General features: G+C 39.6%; 2 protein-coding genes across 3 annotated transcripts in view; one reads left to right on the forward strand and one right to left on the reverse strand.

The window, feature by feature from the left end:
- Window positions 1-3,078: 3,078 nt before the first annotated feature.
- Window positions 3,079-23,410, reverse strand: part of GFM1 (G elongation factor mitochondrial 1) — a 49,240-nt gene continuing 28,908 nt past the window's right edge. Inside the window, exons 12-18 of the mRNA XM_063306509.1 lie at window positions 21,432-21,566; window positions 20,881-20,963; window positions 9,234-9,396; window positions 8,400-8,544; window positions 6,462-6,622; window positions 4,350-4,403; window positions 3,079-3,405 (exon numbers count right to left, since the gene is read on the reverse strand). Coding sequence (XP_063162579.1) covers window positions 3,274-3,405; window positions 4,350-4,403; window positions 6,462-6,622; window positions 8,400-8,544; window positions 9,234-9,396; window positions 20,881-20,963; window positions 21,432-21,566 — 873 coding nt within the window. The 3' untranslated portion in view covers window positions 3,079-3,273. The remainder of the gene's footprint in view (window positions 3,406-4,349; window positions 4,404-6,461; window positions 6,623-8,399; window positions 8,545-9,233; window positions 9,397-20,880; window positions 20,964-21,431; window positions 21,567-23,410) is intronic.
- LXN (latexin) lies at window positions 10,664-22,027 on the forward strand. 2 transcript variants are annotated; one of them, XM_063306518.1, is made up of 6 exons: window positions 10,664-10,866; window positions 11,857-11,925; window positions 14,476-14,650; window positions 17,497-17,633; window positions 18,527-18,589; window positions 20,619-22,027. In XM_063306518.1, exons 1-6 carry the CDS (start codon window positions 10,747-10,749, stop codon window positions 20,700-20,702), a joined length of 648 nt encoding a protein of 215 aa, XP_063162588.1. In that variant the 5' UTR covers window positions 10,664-10,746; the 3' UTR covers window positions 20,703-22,027. The 2 variants fall into 2 exon arrangements, with proteins under 2 accessions (XP_063162588.1, XP_063162589.1); XM_063306519.1 differs by having other exon boundaries at window positions 10,665-10,866; window positions 11,857-11,917; window positions 14,474-14,650.

The following is a 23,410-nucleotide window of genomic DNA, read 5'->3' on the forward strand; positions in this document are numbered from 1 at the left end:
CATTTTGTCTGTGTCATCTCATGTTGTACCAATTGAGCTATTTCAAAATTTTATTTCTATGCTTTATGTAAGGATGTTAAACAGGGTGGAAAATGAAGTTTGATGATTTCAAGTTTTTCTGAGATATGAGTCCATTTCTTCAAAAAACCAAGCCTCTGCCAGCAGCCTTATAAGTATTTATTTATAAGGTATAATAATTTTAGGGAGATTAGACTAAAATTTACCGTAAATTCTTCACCAGATTAAATTCAGTTATTATTTTAAAAAATACTGGAAAAAGTACTTACGAGTAAATTTTGCAGAGCTGAGCACCTTATCTAGAAGATGGAAACAAACTAATAAATAAAATGTCAGTGCCAATTACATAACAGATTGTACTTTGAAACACAAATAACATCTGAATCTTTGTGTAAGAAGTAGGGAGTTTTAAAACTCTCCTTTTCTGCTGTGGCCCCCCAGTCCAGCTCCAATCTTCTGCACCTACTTGCATTAGAGGAAAAGTATCTATGATTGCAAATGGGCACTTCAGATGCAAACTGCAACTGCACAGGGCCTCAGCTCCATTGAACCAAAGGTGTAGAGCCCCATTTAAACACATACATTAGAATTCCAATCCTCAGGTCTGAGGCTAGTAATTTTCAAAAGCTACATTCTTAATTGTTCATTGCAGAAACTGTGTTCTTACATGGATTGAAAGCAACCTAACCCATTCCTTTAATTGCAATGGGAATTTGTGCACAATAAATTTTCTTAGGTCAGAACCAATACCTGATTTTAATACCTTAATTTCCATAGAATTTACTTTTGTGGGTTATGAGAAGTAAACAAGGGAAAAAACAAACCCTAGAGAGTGAGGTGCTATCACCCATTACCAAAAGGCAACATCAAAGTCTTTTACCATGTTTTGCACCATTCACATTTGCTTGTCCATAGAGCCAAGAATCATGACACTAGGATGTTCAAATGGAAACATACAAGTTAGTGTTTAAATGCAAAATTGAGTGTACAATTAATCCAGGCAGTCAATCCAATGTGTAGATCTACTTACATGGATTGTACCAGTTTCTGTATTTTTTAACTGCTTGCCCACTGGCTATTTGTGAACAGAAGCGCTCCCATGAGGGCCCTATGTTGCTTTTCTGGTTCTTGCTCAGTGGTTCTATATAGATATTAAATAGCATAGGAGGAAACCACCAAGCCCTGTGCGCACACACCCCTCCCCTGGAACGAACAGATGCTTGACCACTGCTCTCTTGATTACTGATGGAGCCACACTCTTGGGTAGAAGCAGACTACCTCTGACTTCCAATCTTCGCAAGGTATCATGGTCGATGGTATAAAATACTCCTCACATCTAGATGCAGGCAGTAAACCACCAAAGTGACCAGTGCCATTTCCATTTCCAACAGATCGAATCAAATGTCAGGGATAATCCATTTCTTTCTACAATTCTCTGTAGCTGGATACCTAACATCTTCTCAACAATCTTTCCCAGAAAAGACTGGGTGAAAGTTGTCAAAAACAGCTGGATCCAGAGAGGGTTTTTAACAAAAGGTATACTCCTGCTTTCTTCCAGACAGACAAGCAGTATTACCCCCTCAAAGACACATTGACCATTTCCTTGATCCAGGCACTCACAATATGCATGACCACCCAAAGGAGCTAGGAGGATCGTGGATCTAACCCATAGGTGTACAGATTCATACCCCAGACTATCCTGTTCTCTTCATTCTGAAGAAGAGTTTTGTTCATTTTCAACAGCTGAGAGAACAAGGAGGAAAATTAAATTAAAAAGGGAAAAAATAAGGCAAGACAATCAACTCAAAAACAAATGTACTCTACAGTGGTAAAAATAAAAATCCAGAGGTGTACCTAGTTCATATAGCAGGCATGAGATGGTGTTCCTGTCAACTAGGGCTATGTGCAGACCCATAAACGATTTGTATGGACTGCAGGGATCATGGTAAAACTGAAAACACATCCTAGAAGATAGTGCTGGCAAACCACTTCTTTACTATTACCAGGAAAATGACATGGACATCTCCTTGTGGCCACTGGGACACGAGTTACTTCATGTGAAAGACAAAGTGATTCATTCTTGCCATTACATTAGGATAGTTAAGAGAAAGCTTCTTGCTCTTAGGAGTTTGAAGAAGACAAAATGTTCTATTCATTGACCTTTTATTTGGATAGCACTGCAGGCATCTAAAGTATTTTTTTTAAAAATCATATGGCATAGCAGTTTGGTGTTCATACTGTTTTTTTCTTGGTGGGAAATCCTTGTGAGGTCCAGCAGCCAGATGTGTAGACTATTTAGCCGTGACAAGTCACATTGTTTGGGGTGCACCACGATCTAAAGTATATCATTCCCAATAATTTAATACACTGGTAGATATAGATGTTGCATGGCTGTCTTGATATGGAAGGTATCAGGGAGGGACAACATTCCCTTTGTTCGAGTAGGCTGCATTTTTGATTGGGTGTTTCTCTGAGAGATCAGACATGTTTCTTTATAGGCAATGGGCATTTCAATAATATCAAATATCTGGCAACTGAAACAGCAGACCCCTACTTTGCCTTGAACTCATTGCAGTCAGTAGCTGATGTGTTGGGCTCTCTAAAACCAATTCTGAAATTTTGTACAGGCATCAAAATATGTGGGATTCTTACTTGAAATGAATTCCAAAGTGTGGAGAAGTGTCAATAACATTAAAAGACATCCTTTGCTGCACGATTTCTAGAAGGCGGCAAAGGGAAAAAAATCAGTCTGCCCCAATATCTGCCTTCACTTATCATTAGAAAGCTATAAATTACTATATTCCTCAAATGTTCATGTTATACTACAGGTCTACCTTGTGTACTACAAGTGCTGGGTGAGGTTATTCTTCTAGCTTAGACTTGGTAGCAATTATTCAAAAACTCAGGTGGAGATCTGCTGCTTTTCCTGCATTTGATTCTTTGATTAAGTAAGGGAAGGCTTCAAAAATGAGAAAGAAGTATGCAGAGAGCATTAAGGTGGGGTAGAAGGAAACAGAAGGGAGAAAAGAACATTATCAGCTTAATTTAGTATCAAGCCTCTAAAACAAAACATTTTTAATATAAATTAAGATGGTGATTCATTCATGGAATTTCTATGCAAACAACAGTCTTTTCATGACTTAATAAAGTCAAAACTTTGATTCAGGATGAAATTGTTCTGAATTTTCTTCACTTGTTCAACTGTAAGAGTCTTGCAACAAACACAGCTTGTTTGCAGTTTCTTGGAAATGTGCATTAACCTTTGACCTTGCCCTTTTTCCCAGGGAGTTGCCCTGTTGCTTCAAGGTATTGGTTAATTAATTCGTCCTGTGTACTGGATGAACAAGGTTGGTATTTACTGTATTCCATTGTGTATTCTCCTTTTCCCTGAAGAGAAAACATCCTCATGTTATGAATAATTTAAACAACTTACAATTACTAGATTGTAAAGTGCTAGCTTTCATGTATCATATGGTGGAAGAGAAATTTACAAGTATAGTTGACATAGTAGTAGCTGATAATTGGACTGGCATCTGAGCTTACACTTCCAAAAGGCATTACAATTCTTTGAAATATATACATTCTCTTCCTACAGATAAAAAGCTAGATTTTCAAATCACCATCTTTCTGAAGCTCCCAACCTTCCTACATTCCCATCTTTGTCTCTGCACCCCCTTCTCCCTCCATTTTCTCTTCTTCTAATTCCTCTTAACCAAGAGCATTATCAATAACAAAAAAGATTTGGTCTGAAGGCAGAATCCAATCATTTACCTGTCCTGGTGGTTCATCTGGCACAGATAGCTGTGTTTTAAATGTACCAATCCAAGCTGTCCAACTAGCACAAACTATTCTTTACCAGGAATCAGCACAAAGGGAAAAGACAAGTGTGGGCAAAGTCAGAGCTTCCCCCTTGAAGGGGAAGAAAGAGGCAGAGGAAAAATATGTTTGGGGTGGCTAACAGTGGCAGGAACGTGAAGCCCTGTTAGTCAGATGGGTTTGCTTAGCAGACCACATGAAAATCTCAGGTGGCTAGGACCAAAGATTCATCATCTCTGCTCTAAATTATTCAATTTCATTTCCTAGATATTCTTTCTTTTCTTTCGCTAGGTTCCTTTATAGATACTTATTTGGGTTCCCTTTCCTCTCTGGATCTCTCTCCTACTCTGTGACTTTAAGCAAGTTTAATCACTCATTTTCAGGAGCTGCATCTATATGAAAACCAAAAAAATGTTGTGTCTTATAGTAGAAATGATAATATGAATGAGATAATGATGAATGCTGGAAGACTACAACATTGCTTCAACAACCTCAGAAAGTATCTGTTCACTTACCTCTGTACATGACCGTAGTTCTGTAGCATATCCAAACATATTATTCAGTGCCACCTAAGAAAAAAGTGATAAAGAGATAACCGGTAATAACTGTTTCTCCTATTTTATGGACCATCCACAAAATTACAAATCGGGGTTTACAAATCACTTGCACACCTACTACTAACTGCACAGTGAAAGTTAGCTTCTTAGTTCAAGGCATGATACACAACTCCTTCATTCCCCTTTTGTTACCTAATTGCTAATAACAAAGAATCTCATGACACCTTAAACATCAAGACATTTATTACTGCACCTGCAATAATAACCTGTACAAACCTGTATGAACTGTAAGACTTATGTTCAACTCCCCTCGCCTCCTCTTCTGAGGACTGGGACTCATAGATTGTGTGAACCAGCCCAGGAAATCTGGATTTCTTGTGTCATAAAAATACAGCCCTGATATTGTCTTTCCACACATCATTCATCTGACAGCATTTGCAAATTAACTTTAAATAATAAAAGTACCAAAATGAACAGTTAGTCTTTTTTTATAATTTTACTGAAGTTTTTAATAAACATAGTAAAAACTAATACAAACTAAACTAGAAGGAAAAAGAAAAATAAAAGTTCAGAAGGTGCAGAAAAAAGAAAAAGGAAAGGAAAAGAAAAAAGTAGAAGAGAAAAAAAAGGCAACAAAGACAGTAATAAAGAAATGGCTTCCAAGCTTCATCACACTGAGCATAAGCGAATATAACTTTTCACCCTCTTTTAAAGATACAAATAAAAAAAACTCTTCTCCCCATAGCCTAACTTTTATCTATAAGTAATCCAGAAATCGTCATCTTTTCGCTCCTGGTTCAGCAAAAATCCATTAGGAGTTGCCAGAAATATCAAACAAATGGTTTATCCCTGATCAAATACTCCAATTTTATATTCCATATTTTGTTCTCCACAATCTTAACCTTTAAATCATTCCAATGACATTGTAGGATTTGATCTTTCATCAATCTTTGGCATTCAAGAGGAATCTTCAAAGCTTTCACCAGCCTACTTTGAAAATCCCATAAAGAGCTATCAACCAGTATTTCTTGTCACAGCTGTTCCATGTCCAGATCCTTTTCTTGATTTGTCTTTTGTATTCCCATTTTGGTAATCTCAATTTTGTTGTCTTCCATGCCTTCAAACTCTGTATGTCTATGTCAGGTAAAAGTTTTTAAAAGTTTTTCTCATCATCTTCTAAAAATATGTCCATTGAAGTCTGTTTCCTTTCCGAGATATTAGTTATTAGTATCTCAGTCCAGTTATCAAAAAAGCTCTTTAACAAAAGAAAAAGTTATTGCCAGCTTAGCCATTTTAACTCTTTTCTGTCTGGTCCTTTAGTTCCCTCTAGTGTCCATCTGCAACTTTCATCAAGCCTCAGTTCCTAATATGGGTTTAGTTCTGTTTCAGTTGTTTCCCATAAATATATGATTTAATTATATACTTGTTTTTCAAATCTGACAGCAAAAATAACCAATATTCCAAATCTCTCTGGTCTCCCAATCCATTTTAAAACTTTCTTAAATCAAAATCTTTTTTTGCTCTTTGCCAGTTGTATATTATTTTAAATCCTTAAGTCTCTGATTAAAATTTCTTAAATCCAAAGAAGAAAGTAAAACTCACCAGGTGTCAAATTAAATGTGGTTAAATTGAACATTTCCAAATGTGATTAGAGAGTGAGTTTGCTGGCTTAGTGTCCTTATTATAGGTTCTACCACTGCTGAAAGCAAAGATATCATCTCCCTCAGCTCCTGGCGCTCAAACCCACGGGAGACCGCTGTTTTATGGTCTCCTCACGAGGAACTGCTATTCAGAGCACTCGTGGGTGATCTCCCATTCTCTCCTTCTCTGGAGAGCTTCAAAGGACCAGCCTACTTGACTTTCACAGCAGTCATCGCTCATTCATGGAGACATCTTCAGTCAGCCATGACTCAGGGTAGAAGCCTGACTCACGGTGGAAGCCCACAGTTAATGTCTTAATGACTTAACTGTTCAGATTTGTTACAGAAAATGTTTTGATAAATAGATCTGAAGAAAGAAAATCATTATTTGAACAGTACCTTTAGATTACACTCAGCAGTACACACATACCTCAGCAGTGAGGGTAAAATAGTCTTCAGCTGCATCTTGCCCCGTGATAACACCCTGACGGCGACTAATTCCAGCCATGACTGCTCCTTGGAATTCAACTGGTGCTACCACTTCCACATCCATAATGGGCTCAAGAATACATGTTCTTGCATCTTTCAGAGCTGGATTAAAAAGCAAGAGATGATACAACACTTTTACAGGCATATGCCTTTTTACATTTACTATTACACACACAATAGGTCTATCTATATATAAATAATTATATTTATATAAAATAATTATTTATATATAAATCTGCAGCACATAAAGACTTGTTTTCACATCAAGCTGAGTAACAATAAAACACACTATCTGTAAAGGAACAGTTGCATGACATGCCCCAAGGCAAGCAGTTTTATGGCCATGCCAGTTGGAGGAAGGAAGATATAAATGGGTTTATTACTGGCAACCATTCATTATGGTTTAATGTGATTTTCCTGACATGCAAGCACAGCCACACAATAGAACTCTTAACCCAAGTAAACAATGAAACAATTTGGAAACATTGTAACACCATAACCAAATAATAGAGAATTTCAGTGGAGATATATCTGCAGAAAGGATTATATTTATCTAATAGGAAGATGGTTATCCTCAAAATAATTACCCTATAATTCATTTGATAAATGGATTAGGACTATTGATTTCATTTTTTCTTGGCCTTGCCCTTTTACAGAGTGTGGATACTGGCAGGCACGTATGCAGGTATGTCACACATTTATTGGGGTAGGGAGAAATTTCCATGATTTCAGCTGGAGTAGGCAATGGATTGACAAGGTAAGGCAGTTAGACATTGTTCAAGACTTTTGTCTGTGATTATAATGATTTTCTCTCTACTCTTCCTTGTAAATAGAGTGCTTGCGGGAATAATCAGTTGTTCTTCTAGATTGTGAACAACAGTTACATTAACTGTTTATCAGAATGCTAGCATGAGTTATTAATAAATTTATGACAATCTTCAGTTTTGAAACATTATGCAAACTGTTCTAATAAATCAAACAACAGAATGAACAAATGATCAGGAATTATATCATTATTTACTTTTACAGTGACTTATTCTCCAGAAATTTAAAGTTATATCATTCAATATACATTTAGGTGTTACCCAGCTAATACAATTATATATAAAGCTCACACAAGATAGAGGTTAGTAACATTACCCATGTTATTCAGTATAGCAACCATTCAAATAGTCCCACCGTGAGGGGGAGATGGGTGGTGAATAAATTTATTAAAAAAATAAATAAAAATATTATTTTAAGTCATATCTGCTTTAACCATTGTGTTTGCCAGCATTAAATCTGTCAGAAAACAAAATTCTAACAAGTTCCTTCTCATCCATGGGAAAAAAGGAATTAAAAGGAAGCCATGTAGAAGTGACTTCCTCACTAACTAGTAAAAGTTGTAAAAATTAACGAAGTATATTTCTAAGAATTCTGAATCAAACTAAATGATTCAGGAAGGCAATACATATATATTTAAGAAACATATTAGGAGGAATTTCTTGATAGTAAGAGCTGTTAAGCAGTAAACGGTCTATCTAGAACCAAGTTGGATTCCCCCTTGCAAAAGGTTTTGAAATGAGCACCAGGTGACAACTTGTTAAAGACTGCTTAGTGGATTCCTACTTCAGTAGAGGGTTGGACTTTAAGATGTGTGGACTTCAACTCCCAAAATTCCCCAGCCAGGAAGGCTGGCCGGGGAATTTTGGGAGTTGAAGTCCACACATCTTAATGCTGCCAAGGTTGAGAAACAGTGGATTAAAACCTTGATGTGGTGGGTTGGTTGGATAGAAAGAACTATCCATGTTTTTAAAATACTTACATATAAGCATTCTGATAAATTATAGAGAAAAGTAAAAAGAAGAGAGAAGGCATTTGCAAGAAAACTCATTGCTACCTTGTTTCATGGCACCTTCAGCAGCTCGGATGAAAGAGATTTCGTTAGAATCCACCATGTGATGAGCTCCATCCTCCAAGACAAATCGTATCCCTGAAATCTTGTGACCTGTCAATGGGCCTTTCTCACATGCCTCACGGAATCCCTATAAAGCATAACTTGGCATTAGTGATTTCTCTCCCAAACAATAGTGTAGACCAGTGTTTCTCAATCTGGCTGGGGACCAGTGTTTTCGTGCTGGCTGGGGAATTCTGGGAGTTGAAGACCACGCATGTTAAAGTTGCCAAGGTTGGGAAACACTGCTGTAGACTTTAACAGGCAGAATGTTACTGAATATATACATACAGAAAATATGATTCAAAGCAGTGATTTGCAATAAAAATGTATTTAGGCTAAGACAACATGTCCAGGATTGAAAATAAAATGAAACCCTAGAGATAGCAACATACTGTAAATGGCATGATTGATTATTGCCATCAAGTTGTTGTCGACTCTTAGCGACCACATAAATATTATAAATTAGGTTATTGCAAAAAGGAGTGAGCCGTTTAAAGTTGCCCTTGCATGGTTTCAAAATCCTGGGAAGTGAGGGGTGAACTCAAGCCCTATAATGGTCCCCCCAAAAATCCACAACTTCCAAAAATTGCTGGTGTTTACTTAAAATTTGGGATCCAATTCCTATCATCCTGACTTGAAAAGAAATCTCACAGTCTACTAGAGTTATAACTCAAAGCAATTATGCTCTGGAAGGAAAATTACAACGATACAGATGCCTGTCTCCAATCATGTCTGGTTCATATTTAATGTAACAAAACTGAAATAAATATGTATTACCTTTTCAATAGCTGGCACAAACTGCTTTGGAATATTTGTCCCAATCGTTTGGTCAAGAAATTCCACTTTGGTGTAGTGCTCTGCATCTAGGGGTTCCAGATACCCTATTACTTTTCCATACTGGCCTGCACCACCAGACTGTTTTTTATGGGTATAATCAAAGCTGCAAAAAATGAAAACATTATGCTGCAGGCAAACCACATCTAATCCAGTTGTTTAATACTGCGTTTAGAGGTTAGGGTGGCGTGTAGCTTTTCTGTCTGTGTGATTCAACACTCATCTGCAGACAGGCAGGCAATTTTCAAACACAAGTTTCTCACACAAGTGAACAGTCCAGGCTCCCCCTCTGGGTGTGATAGTGCTACACTTAGTACACCTGTATCATTATATTAAGACTTTTCCTTTTAAAACATTGTTTTAGGGGGACACCAAGGAACATTTTATTATGGGGTAACCTATAAATAACTATGTAAACTAATAGCTTTACAATGCCTTTGATTTATGTGAGAGGCTACTAATAGAAAACAATGCAGAAATTCTCTCTTTGCACACAAAGCATACTGTTATAGGATGGATGACCCAAAGAAGGTGTTGAAAGCGTTAACAGCAATTTGCAAGTCTTTGGGAGGCCTTCTGTAGCGGGCAGGGTTTCTCAACCTTGGCAACTTTTAAGATGTCTGGACCGCAATTCCCAAGATTCCCCAGCCAGCCATGCTGGTTCCCCATGCTGGTTGGGGAGTTCTGGGAGTTGAAGTCCCCACATCTTAAAGTTGCCACGGTTGAGAAAGACTGGTAGAGAGCAATTCCTGTGTCCAGATGCCTCAAGGAACAAGCCAGCGTGTGCTTTTCTCAACGCAGTGTACAGAGTTCTCCCCCTGTTCATTACTCCCCGCAAAAGCGCTGGCATGTAGGTCGAGCAGCAGCCCCAAAAGCCGCCCAGCGAAGTCCCATGGATGAGGCCGGACTCGCTCCTCCCGGTAAACGGCCTAACGAAGCTGCAGCGCCGACAGGGACGGAGAGAGGGAGGACTCGATTCCAGCGAAATTTAGTCCTAAACATATATTCCTCGGAATGGGATGTTATTCTTTCCACGCTGGCTGCAATCCCTTCGCCAAGTATTTTGTGGCCAGGAAGAACCAATTAACCCCGAAAGCCAGCGCAGAGCGTCTCGTTTCTCTGTCTGGAGTCGACACCGCCCAACAGTTTTGGGGGGAATTTCGACAGTCCTAGAGGACCGTATCTCTTGGTCTCTGAGCCGCGGCTTCCTTCCTAGCGGGGCCGGCTCGTGCTCCTGATCCGAAGCTGCGGCCAGAGCAGGCGCCTTCCTGCAGCCCTGCAGAGCCTCCGCGGCCCCGGAGCCCTCGGTCGGCTCCTCCAACTGCTGCTTCCGGCTTCCCTGGTGCTCGCGGCCCCGGAGCAGCCGCTGCGCACCACAGCCGGCCCCACCCAGGCGCAGCTCGGGAAGTTCTTTCTCCGCGGCGGCGGCTCCGGCGAGCGACTCTCTCCGTGCGCGATGGAGATCCCGCCGGACCACTACCCGGCCAACAGAGCCGCCAGCGTGGCGCTTCACTACATCGCGTACACGCGCGGCAGCCTGTTCGAGATGAAGGGAGTGAGCCAAGGCAGCCTGGAGGTAAGCTGTGGCAGGAGAGGAGGGGAACGCGCGGGCCAAGGCAGGCAGGCCCATGCCTTCCCCTCGGCTACCTATTTCGAGCCCCAAAGCCAGAGTAACAGACCGGCCGAGAACGGGAAAGCAGAGCTGAAAGAAGCGGCCACGGCAGGAGGCGCCCATACACGCACGCAAACCCCGGACCGTGGCCCGGAGGCTCCTCCTTCCCTGGTAAAAACAAAGTAAAACTTCCCCACTCCCGAACTTGTCTTCTCGCCCACGGTACGAATCAGGTCTGCAATGTAAGCGACTTCAACCCAGTACATCACCCCTTAATGATATTCCACAAGCTACGGTCACGGCAGCATTGCGTTTCCCAGGCATGGTAAAAGTGGAAAATACCGATGCTAAACAAATTATTTTTTAAATAGCTTGATCGTTACAATTGTTTGCGCTCCATAGATAACAACACTGATCTGGTCAAAAGAGCATCTGTCCCCAAATCACGGAAAACGTTTCAGTATTGTGTTGGAACTACAACCTCTGGGCCCTGATGATACTAATTGGAGTTATGGGACTGGTAATCCCAAAACATCTGAATGCAAGCTGGAAAGGATGGAGTAAGCGTACAGTATCTCTACCCTTGCAATGTTGCCACATCCATGAATTTTATAAACACAACAGAACTCTAAAGAATCACTTTATCATCGGTCACTTCACTTTTCAGCAAGGGAACAGCCAACATTTAAGTTGAGGCTTTACACCAGTGTTTCTCAACCTTGGGAACTTTAAGATGTGTGGACTTCAACTCCCTGAATTCCAGCCAGCCATGGGAGTTGGAGTCCACACATCTTAAAGCTCCCAAGGTTGAGAAACACTGCTTTACACCTTTCCCTTGCTTACTCATCTTCCTATTTCCTGTTTCCAATGAACAGGAACCTGAACAGATACAGAATAACAACCTCTATCAAAATATTCAAGATCAGCAACGTAATAATCCTCTTTTTATTTTAGGACATTCCAGGTACTGGGCATAAATACCGTCTTAAGTTTGAAGTGAAAGAAAGTGAAAGCACTCGGAATGTAAGTTCTGGTTCTGTATTTTCTTTAGCGTAAGGTAGGTGACCTTTAGGGACTGACATACATGCAGAGGATTCCTGGAGGCCTTAATCTGCACCCACACACATACCCCAAATAAGCATACATAGTATGTTTTATTGTATTTTATTGTATTTTAGTTGTTTCATTGTATTTTAACTAATATTTTATTCCTGTTTTATTGTAAATAGAGTTGTTCTCTGAGATGGGGAGTGATTAAATTTTTATTTATTTATTTATTTATTAATTATTTATTTATTGAGAGAGAGAGAGGCAGCCCTGTCCCAAATCACTATTTTCAGGCCACTATTAGGAATATGGGAAGCTGTTTTAAGAAAGGCTGAGGATACAGAGGGAAGGCTGCTAGGGTATGTGTTTCTGTACGCATGTTTGTAGGGGCTGAGGTTAAAGCCTGTCCTTTTTTCTAAGCCAACTTCCTCAGAATCATAGGCCTGGAAGGGACCTTGGAGGTCTTCTAGTCCAACCACCTGCCCAGTGCAGGAATCCTCACACCATCACTGTCTCATGGTTGCAAATAGCAATAATGGTAATGAAAAACTGCTAGAGAGAGAGAAAATTCAAAGCGCACCCTCGTCCAGCAAAACGGATTTAAGGTTTTGCTGGGAAAGAGCTAAATGCTTGCACAGCTTCTTTATTAGCACAAGGCAGTTCCAAAAAGCCTGTGTCACAAACACAATGTTTCTGAGAAAGAAAATACAGAAGAGACTTCCCACACACTTGTGGCAGGATGAGGGTGATGGAAATTCTCATCTCGCCCCCCCCCCCCCCCATGATATAATGCACTGGGGATTTCTGAGAACTGCAGGCATTCCTTGCACGGCCTGAAAATGCTATAAGGACTTCCCCTTGCATATTTCCTGTCTGAGGTCTTTCCTGACATAGAGTAGAATCCAACATTTATGCAGCAGAACAGGTGTGTCCTCCAGATCTGCTCTGGAGGCTTGAGAGATCTGTCAGGGCAGATAAAGGGGTATAAAGGGAACAGCAGTGTGGGGAAAGAAAATGACAAAAACTCCTGTTACATGACTGAAAGTCTGGCTTGTTGATCCAAAACTACATCAAATCAAAGCAAGCATTAGCTCTAAAGAAAAGTTCATAGTATATAGTAATGACTTTGTATCAATGGCCCATCCAGGACTTTTAATCCTAAATATTTTTATAATCATGGAGACTAAGCATTTCATATTTTGTACAGCTGGGACAAGCATTTCCTCCTCTGCATAAAGCAAAATTCAGCAGGAGATTATCACATGAAAGTTATGTTTGCTAAAAATCTGAATGTTTGTGGAATGATTACTTATTTGTAGGAACTAGCCATTAGAGTTAGACTGCCCAAATCCTCTTGTGTCAATGAATCTTCAAGGCAAGCAGAATCCATATTTCTACACAGAGATTTCCGGCTCTCCAAGTAAACTACTTACAATTAAGTTTCCAAAGGAAATAGTTGTGTTAGTCTATTGCAGCAAAGCCAAGAAAAAGCGAATTGGAATTCATGAAGACTTATGCAAAACAAATCAATTCATCTCTGAAATGCCTCCTGACTTCAGTATTTTTTTTTAAAAAAAATATTTTTTCTTAAAAGGAATTTTTCTTCAGTAACACAGCTGCTGGGTTTATGCAGCATGCTAAGCTGTCATAATGAAATCTGGTTTGAAGTCAACCACTGTAACTAATCAATCATGTTTTATGGCTTAGCATGACATATGAACCCAGCAACTGTAGTTAAAACAAAACCATATCTTACTGTTCTTCCCAGTCTAGATGTGAAGTCTTAAAGTCACTCCCCCTTCCCAAATCTCTATTCCCATCTGGTGGGGGAAGGTCCCTAACACACATCTGATGCCAGCATATATATGGGCTACCTAAGAGGAGGAAAAAGTGTATACTGACTCAAAAACAGTTTTAAATATAGAACCACTTTAAAAAGAACAGGACTTACTGTGATATGATCTCATTTAGCTCTTTTTTTTTTTATGGAGGCCTTAGCTCACATACAGATCAAATTCTTGCTAATGAATTATCCTCCAATACAATGTGGAGGTTAAATATAAAATTTCTTCTACCTTTTCTACATAAATGGTGCTGGTGACATGTCAGGGAGCAGAAAGAAATCAGAACAACAGAATCCACCACAGAAGATAGTTGTACATTTTTCAGCCATTATGAAAGAAATTGCCAAAAATGGAAGGAAAGTAAATCAGTATGACATTTTCCTTGAATAGAGAACTTCCTACTATTATTCTGAGCATCTTTGATCCAAGGAATGATTTTAGTAAGGGGTATTTATGAATACTTAAAGTTGCCATGCTGGCTGGGGAATACTGCAAGTTGAAGTCCACATATCTTAAAGTTGCCAAGGTTGAGAAACACTGCTCTAAAGTAAGATTTGATCTATCTTGTTCAGATGGCATCAAGTTTACTGTAAATTAAAATAAAGCCAAATGTTATTTCTAATTACACACTGCTAGCAATACCTATGGAAGTTTTAAAGTTGTTCAATTGTTTCTGCAACAGGGCAGTTCTGTGAACTGCACAGCTGAGATTCTTTATCACAAGGACACACGTATTGCTCCTGAAGTACATTATACTATGGAAGGAGAGTTTGAGACTCATTCAAAGGAAGCAGACAGCACATTCTACAACAGAATTCAGAACCTGACAGACCCATTAGAGACCCAAAATATACCAGGTAAACAAAATGTTGCCATTTGAAATGTTGCACTCTGAAGTTAAATACAGGTAGTCCTCACCTTATGAACATAATGGGGACTGGAATTTAGGTCGCTAAGTGAATCCAGACCTAATTTTATGACCATTTTGCGGTGGTTGTTAAGCAAATCATCACAGTCATTAAGCAAATCACATGCTTGTTAAGCAAGCCACATGGTTGTTAAGTGAACCACGCGGTTCCCTACTGATTTTGCTTATCAGAAGCTGACTGGGAAGGTCTAAAATGGCAATCTCATGACTGCAGGATGCTGCAACCATTGTTAATGCATGACAGTTGCCAAGCACCTGAATCATGATCACGTGACCGCAGGGATGTGACAGTGGTTTAAGTTTGATTTTCAGCACCGTCGTAATTCTGGGCAGTTGTTAAATGAATGATCATTAAGCAAGGATTACCTGATAACATCTACAAATGTTTTCAAATAAGCAATGGCAGAGCACCCTAAACTTAAACTATTACAATGTATCTTCCTACCTAAAAGCTGATATGGAACTCCAGTGACTCTTCCCTACCTCTTAATGGAAGTTTTCGCCTTTCACTTTTCCAACACCCAAAATTCCATAGTGCCGACCATATTCATATTTATTGGGATGTGTGGCCATCTCCTACATGCGCACGCACAGACATTTTAAATATTTTTATGAGATCTTTGTGTATACATTCCCTTTTTAGAAATCAGTGGTTTTATTTAATTTCTGTCATTCACCATCTAAATTAGCTAGCTGAGGATAAGTTTCTGGCATTTCTTTGAACCAGAATCAGGTATGTTTTCCTTAATTGTAGGCTGGGATCACACATCTTGGACCATAATTACATTCATGTACCAAACCTATGGTTAAAATGTATCGTAATGATAATCATTAATAATAATAGCTTGACTTCCCTGTTTTAAACACTTCCAAGGATGAAAGGTTTTTTTTTCAACTGAGTTTTTATATTCCATCATTGTGCTATCCAGGAGTTCCTTAGCCTTATCCCTATATGTAGCTTCACCAAGGTGTTAATAATAGTGCAGTGCTTGCTTCACTATTTAGTTCACGCTGGAGCAACCGTTATTTGATAGGCAAAGAAGCACCAAGAAGAGTTAGTGGGCCAGGTGTAAGAGCTTCTGTTGGCAAGCTCTAAGTTGGCTCCAATGGATTGTTATTTTGACAATATAATATTAACACCTTCTAGCTTATTCAGTTATTGGCTATGGTCAGTTGGTCCTGTATGTATTAATGGGGGAGGGATAGATACACAAGAAATTGTAATGTACTAAGGCAAATATCAAACTATATAGGGATTATTACACTTTTATAGCCCCTTAGATAAATGGTTTATTGTGGCAGAAGATACCTGGACAAGGTCCCATTTCATTAAATACATGAAATGCTACCCTCCTTTAGCATAAATATCCGCAGCTATTGGTAGAAAAAATGACAATATGCACATGATGACAACATGATACAAACAGTCCCTTTCAAAATTGGATCCTGACATATCCAAATATGTAAACTGTAAGGTATGCACTGTGATATCATAATACTTCCTCCTTTTCCTATGAGCCATAAATAAGCAAACAAATGAATAATGGTAATGAACCAGGAGTCTTAAAAAGTGAATCATGGTCTATGCATACTTATGTCATGGTAAACATGTTACTTTAGCTTAAAATACCAGGAGGTTTTTTTTTAAATTCCAGCAGATTAACATGGCTATACACAAGATTGCCTGTATCTGTCAAATGTTCATATTTAACTTTTAATGGGGTAGCACTCGTCCAGACATTGTTGGTGGACTATCTGGGGGTCTTCCTCTAAGAGCAGATGGCAGCTCTAACCAGAGGGGCCTTTGCAAGGATTCATCTTGTGTGCAAGTTGCATCCACTCTTCGACTGGGGGGCTCTGCTCACTGTCACTCATGCCTTAGTAATTTCCCAGTTGTATTACTGCACTGTGCTCTACGTGGAGCTGCCCTTGAAGGACACTTGGAACCTTTAAAGCCCTACATGGCATGGGGTCAGATTATTTGCCAGACCACCTGTCTCTGAGTCTTTCTGCCTGTTCCACTAGATCCAACAGAAGCTAAAGTAACATGTTTACCATGCTCCAAGTCCCTTCTATCAAACAGTATAATCTTACAGAACCTTCTCTGTCATGAGACCTGCCCCTATGGAACAGCCTCCCCCTTGAGATTTGGAGGGCCCTGACCCTCTCAGTCTTTCAGAAGGCTGCTAAGACCTGGCTTTTTCCTCAGGCATTAGGGCCAGGATGTTAGGGGCGGGGGTTTGCCCAATATATTTGTATTTCACAAAACAAATTGCTATTATGATGCCTTAGGTTTTTTTCCCTCTCTATTGGATTTTTAAAGTTATATTGTCTTTTTAGTAAGGTGTTCACCACCCAGAGTTATATATTTAAGATGGGCAGCCATATACATTTTCTAAATAAGTAAATCAAAATTATTTATGGTCACAGCATGGATGCAAAACAATCACATGAGTATAGGACATCTGTAGCTAGCAAAATTATAACTCCCTCTGATATGGTTTTTAACAGTAACACATGTCCACACAGTTTTGTCAAGCCCAGACTTAACCCATCTGTTTTCACTAGACATTTCAGCTGTATCGCTATCAGATCAAAGTCCAAGTTCCAGATGTACAAGAGAAAATGCATGTTGCATAACCAGATAAATTTTACTGCACTGCTATAAAGCCTATGTTTCATGCTAAAGCATGCACATTCAAAATATTGCGCCTAGCCCTGTATTCCTCTCTCTCTCAAGATCTAGTTCAGTACAACTTTTGCTTTTATTTCCAGATGATGTTGGATACATGCCAGCAGAAATGAAGCCGATTTTCAACTTAGCCAAGGTTGCCTCTGGATATATAGTATGGCAGAATTCCACAGAAAACACCTGGTACAATATGATTCAAATTCAGAGTGTCAAACAAGTGGTAAGTCCAAGTCTTAACCGACTTCAATTAGGGTTGTTTTTTTCCAATGGGTATTCCCCTCTTGAGAAACCAGGGACTCAGAAATTACAAGATCCACCAGTTCGGAAAACACTAACAAAATGCAAGGTAAAAGGGGTGAGGCAGGTTCATTTTACAGGCTGGTTGCAGAAACCTTGCAGATCAGATCCAGGCCATAGGCCGGGCATTTCCACCCCCACTTAAAAAGAACACATCTGAGTACTCTGCTGCATTTTACTTTTAAGTTGTTTTGTTCTTTTAAAATAGGAATGTACAAATTTTCTGGACTGATGGCTGCACATTTTTTTTTTACAGTTTGGTAACAGGTTATTTGAGGTTAGGGATAATACCAAAAGTAGCTGTACTAGTAAATGGCTAATACTGGATGATTCCATCACATATTATCAATCTTTAAGAACACGAGACTATAGTACAGTAGAGGATACTTCCTGCAGTATGCTGTCTTTTAAAAAAAAATCCTTCTGTATTCTCCCCCAAACCATAAGGGATATGAGGTCACAAAAATCCAGTAAGCCAAAGGGTCACTCCCTAATGATTTAATATTACAAGAAAACAAGCAAAGAGTCATGCCTTAGCCCATGAAATTGTTTATATATACAAGAGCATTTCTCATGAAGAGAATATAATTATCTGGGTTTTTTAAAGGAGAAAAAAAAATCCAAACAACAATAGCCAGTAGAAACTGTTTACACTTTGGGGCTTTGCCCCCAAGCTTATATGATTAAAAGAAAGTGAAACTAGATCTTTTCTGATTATTCAATTCTCCAATGTTTTACATTCTGCATATCATATAAAATTAATTATCTGTGCTTGACAGTAGTTTCTGAACTGCTTTTCCCTTTTATGGGTTTCAGAAAAGAAATGACGACTATCTTGAATTTTCCTATGTGGTTTTATTCCATGAGATTGTCTCCCAGGTAAGTAACATTATTGTAAAAGTTAAAAAAAATATATGGCACAGAGGAAGTTAAGCATCTTATTTTCATATACCAACAACATTGGAGTAGCTGTCCAGGTAACAGTCCAGGACACTAAACTGAATGCAGAAGAAATGGCTCCAAAGTAGGGAGCAGTGATATAGCCTATAGTCTAAGTGCAGCCTGACTTGTTTCATACGTAGCAAAACGTAAGAGCAAGAGCCTGAAAAACTAGGTAACACTCTTGCTCAGGTTGAAGCAGATCCCAGCACTTGTGCCCAGAATAGGAGTGGGGCTTAATGCCATAATTCAATGGGAGGACAGAAAAACTATGGAATATATTGGCTTCTAAACTGTCTCTGTATTATTAAAACAAAGCACCACAATACCAGGGCTGTGAGTTCTGTGGTAGCAATTTTGAAAGAAAGCTTATAGTAATTGTTGAGAAGAGCAGCAGGGATTGAATAAGATTTCCAAGTCCAGAGAACAGTCAAACTGAATATATTAAATTCAGTTTCAAAATTCATATTCATGTTATACTGATCAAAAACTTCTTGGTAGGGAATCAGAATGCCTATAGAGATACCATTTCTCAACTAGCAGTCACAGTTGTTCTTTTATAACAGCAAGCAGCAAATGATAAGACATCACAGAGTGCCATGGAAACCTCACCTGCTGATTTCTAAGCATCTACAGTAGTTTTTACTAAAGGGAGTGGAAAATGAACTATCATATCCTTTGATCTGGATGCCCTCTTTTTTTTGCCCAGCTAGCAACCTTGGATATCCGTATAGACTTTTAAGAAAATAGGGAGCACAATACAGTCCTGGCTTTACTACTTTATGACCCAAATTTAACCAAAGATGGACATTCTTTGTTTTCCTGAATTGAATCACAGAGACTAGAAATTCTCTATACCTGTGCATTTAGGGTTTTTTCCTAGCTAGATGCAGGAGCTGACTGTTGAGCATTTCCAACGTCAGGCTGCTTCTCTGGAACAGCCTACCCGCAAAGTTAAGTGCAGCCTCCTCCTTGGTGGAATTCCAGAAGACTACCAAGACCTGGCTGTTCTAGAGGGCCGTTGAGATGGAGATGGATACTTGATTGCCTCCTGAGGATGTAGCAACAGGGCATGGCTGGGTTATTACAATCCTGCTGGCTGGATATGTGCATATATTTTTTCTACGTGTTGCCATTTGGCTCTACTATTTTTCTTAACTGAATTGTGGAATGTGTGCTGCTCAGAGTGGCCCATAAGCCTGAGCAATCAATCATCCTGCTAGATTTGCCCAATGTTCAAGCCTGTGAAGCTCATTTTGAAATGTGGCTTTGCTCTCTAAAGTTTTAGCCACTCACTCAGTTTTAGTGTCATCTGCAGGTGGAGCCCTTTTGTAAGATGTAAGTTGGTTCCAAGGTTAGAGCAAAGTTCACCTCCTAAGCTTTTCCCAAAAGTTTCATAGCATTACCAGCTAATGCCAGCCAACAAACCCTCTTTCAAGCAAATCTGCAGATATGGGAAAAATCAGTGATGGTACTTCATATTGTTCAGAAAAGGCTGTGGGAACTGAAATGGCAGAAGTACAAAGGACAAGGGTGAAGATACACACACACACACAAACTCAAATATTATGACCCACAAAGGTCGACTTATTAGGGCTGTGAACTTCCTCTCTATTTTTCACCCTGGACAGTACTACAGCAGCCTTGCAAACTTTTTGTTGCACAATTCAAAAGCTTAGAGCATATTTGCATTACAGATCTGAAAACCTAGCAGTGAAGTAAAAGCGTATCAGACAATATTTTAGGATGTCGTTTTTTCTGACCCACATTCTGAATTGTCCTGGTCTGCAGTTCAATAATCTTTATGAATTGGAAAAAAAGGTAGGAAAAGAGGAAAGAAATAGAGAATGGCATAAAGTGCCAAAAAGGAGCAGAACCATGTTTTGGCACTATATCCAGAAATGAAATACACATCCCAGATTTCCCTAAAACTCTGAAATTTCTAATATTTGTTGTTTTTTATTCACAGGAAATTATTCCTTGGCACATGCAAGTTCTATGGCATCCACAGCATGGCGTAAAAGTAACACAGAATAGTCGCCAGTCAAAGTGATTTTAACTAATTCTTACAGGTTATTAAACTAATGAGATGAAAACAACCACATATAGCTAGAAAAAATACTATTCGGAGGTTTTAGAAACCCTTCCAATTCTGTATATGATCCAAGAACCTAAGCAAATGTCCTCTGACCTTGGTTTGGCAGCACTTACTTACTAGGCTGAATACTTACGGTACAGGGGCCTCAATGCTCTCTCTGAATGCTACTTTAGGCTTCCCGGTCACACAAGGACAACCGTATTCTCTTTCCATTCGCTAAAGACAAAGAACACAAAGGTTTTATTGATTTAAATGTGTTGCCAAATAGATATATATTGGCTAAGCAGCCTAACTTAATGACATTAAGCAATAGAATTCCAACAGTGCTGTCACTGGAAGAAATTCAAGCTAAAATTGGGGAGGAAGAAGGTACTTGGTTTTTTCCCCACGCAGAATATCTTATACATGTAAGAGATGCAACCTTGCCTCCTAATATGCAGTAGAATTTTTTCTTTAGTAAAAATGCATTGGTCCAAATCCTCTAACTGTAAAAATGGAAACCTGAGTTTCAGCTATTATGATACAAAAAACTGCTAGCAGGGAATGTTCATCAATACTGCATGATTTATTCGGTGAGATATGGAACTAGTAATTGTACTGGATTCCCTCAGGCCAGATTAAAGGAATGCTTTTTTCAAGTGACAGCAAAACAGCATAATTCCCAGCTTAAACTTCAACAATCACCTGAGCATAGATTTCCAGGTGTAGTTCTCCCATTCCTGAAACAACTGTCTCTTTGCTCTCAGTGTCAAAATGGACTTGGAAAGTGGGATCTTCTCTTACAAAACGGTTGATGCCTTTTGCAAACTTGTCATCATTCTAAAGGGAGAAAGAATATTATTTACTCAATTTACAGGGTTACCTCATCAAAATGACTCAAAGTACTATACAATGGGTTAAAAACATGATGAAAAAAGTCCCAGGACCAAAATGCACTAACAACAGTGCAACAAAAGTCAAGTAGCAACCATTCAGGTGGTTCACAAATTGCCCTGCTGAAAAAAGCCACACTGTTAATACTATTCTGAAGGGCAGCAGGGTCAAGGCCAAACAGAATTCATGGGGAAAGCTGTTCCAAAAGTTAGGAGCGGCAGTAGAGAAGGCATACCGGAGGGGTTTCATGACATGACATTGGGTCAGCTGTTTGAGGTAGACAGTAAATAGGCATGGCAGGGATTATGGGAATGCTCTTTATTGTAGTAATGTAGAATAACAGAATGTTGAAAGCCTGTCCAAGTTTTTCTCTGTCCCATCTTATACTAAACAAAATCAAGCTGGAATTGTTTTGAGTTTCTTTCTCACCCTTCCCTGTTTCTCAGGGCTGTGTAATCCTTTCTGCAAGAATTCCCTTAATGATTTCACCTGTTTCTTCCTTGTTTAAGGTTAGCTCTACATTCCTTCACTCACTGTTTTGTAGATGGAACCAGAGCATGCCCACCCTGCCATATCTTACAGGACAGGCAGGCATAATTGAGGAAAGGTAGTTCTGTCACTACTCAAGCCTCGATTCATAAAAAGACTTTATAGCATCTTGAATTGCACCTGGGAATCAACTGATAACCATTGCAGCTTATGACATAGAGGTGCTACATGTACTGAAACAAGCCCCTAACTACTTGCACAGTCACATTCCAGACACCTGTAATTTCTGAGTCAGTTTCAAGGGCAGACCCATGCAGAACACATTGCAGGAATGCAAATAGGAGGTGACTAAAGTACAAGTGACCACCAGAAGAGTACGTTGGGCCAGAAAGGGATGTGGCTGGTATACAAGATAAATCTGTGCAAAAGCCCTCCCAGCCATGGCTACTGCTTGCTCTTCCAGAGCCATGAATCCAGGATGATCCCAAATTGCATACCAGTTCCATCTGGGAAAGTTTAACCCAACTGAGAACATGGAAAATCCCCTGCCATGATCAATCTCTGGATCCAAAGCTATCCACTCTTGCTAGGGTGAACCTGAGCCTGTACTTCTCCATATAGACCCTAATAGTCTCCAGGCACTGTGACAGCACTTCAGAAACATCACTTGGTCAATCAGGTGTTGAGATATACAAGTCAGTATTGTCAACATACTGATAACTGAACCCGTGCCATCAGATGATCTGCTTCAGTGGTCTCATATAGATGTTAAATAGAAGGGAAAGCATCAGACCCTGAAGAAGTCTACAAGGCAGGGAACTTTGGTTTGACTTATGCCCCTCACCAGCACTATCTGGAACTGGCCTTAAAGAAAGAAAGAGAATCCCACTTCCAACCCCCCAAGTCTATACAGATGATGTTAAAAGCCACTGAGAGACGATGAAGAATTAGGATAGTTGCACCATCCCTAACCTGGTCCTTCTCGAGTATGAGCATGATCAGGCATGATCAATGCTGTCTCAATAGCATTTTCCATCCTGATGACTGAAAAAGGTCCTGATAATCTATTTCCTTCAGGGCTTTCTGAAACTGCAGGCCAACCACCTTCTCCACAATCTTCCCCATAAAGGGGAACTTAGAGACCAGATGGAAATTGTTCAGTGTCATTTCTTGAAGGGGGGATGCACCACCACCTCTTTCAAGCCAGGGAGTACTACCCCTTCACACAAAGATGAATTCACCACCATTTGGACCTAACTACATGTCATCTCCAAGGTGGCCTTGACCAGTCAGGAGGGGCA

Source organism: Candoia aspera, chromosome 6, assembly GCF_035149785.1.
Source record: "Candoia aspera isolate rCanAsp1 chromosome 6, rCanAsp1.hap2, whole genome shotgun sequence".
Classification (NCBI taxonomy): Eukaryota; Metazoa; Chordata; class Lepidosauria; order Squamata; family Boidae; genus Candoia; species Candoia aspera.

Excerpts from the sequence above, each read along its gene's own strand:
- LXN (XM_063306518.1), top strand. The coding sequence starts at position 10,747 with ATGGAGATCCCGCCGGACCACTACCCGGCCAACAGAGCCGCCAGCGTG. Across the intron at positions 14,651-17,496 it reads AGAGACCCAAAATATACCAG|ATGATGTTGGATACATGCCA; the intron begins GTAAACAAAATG and ends TTTTATTTCCAG. Across the intron at positions 17,634-18,526 it reads TTCAGAGTGTCAAACAAGTG|AAAAGAAATGACGACTATCT; the intron begins GTAAGTCCAAGT and ends TATGGGTTTCAG.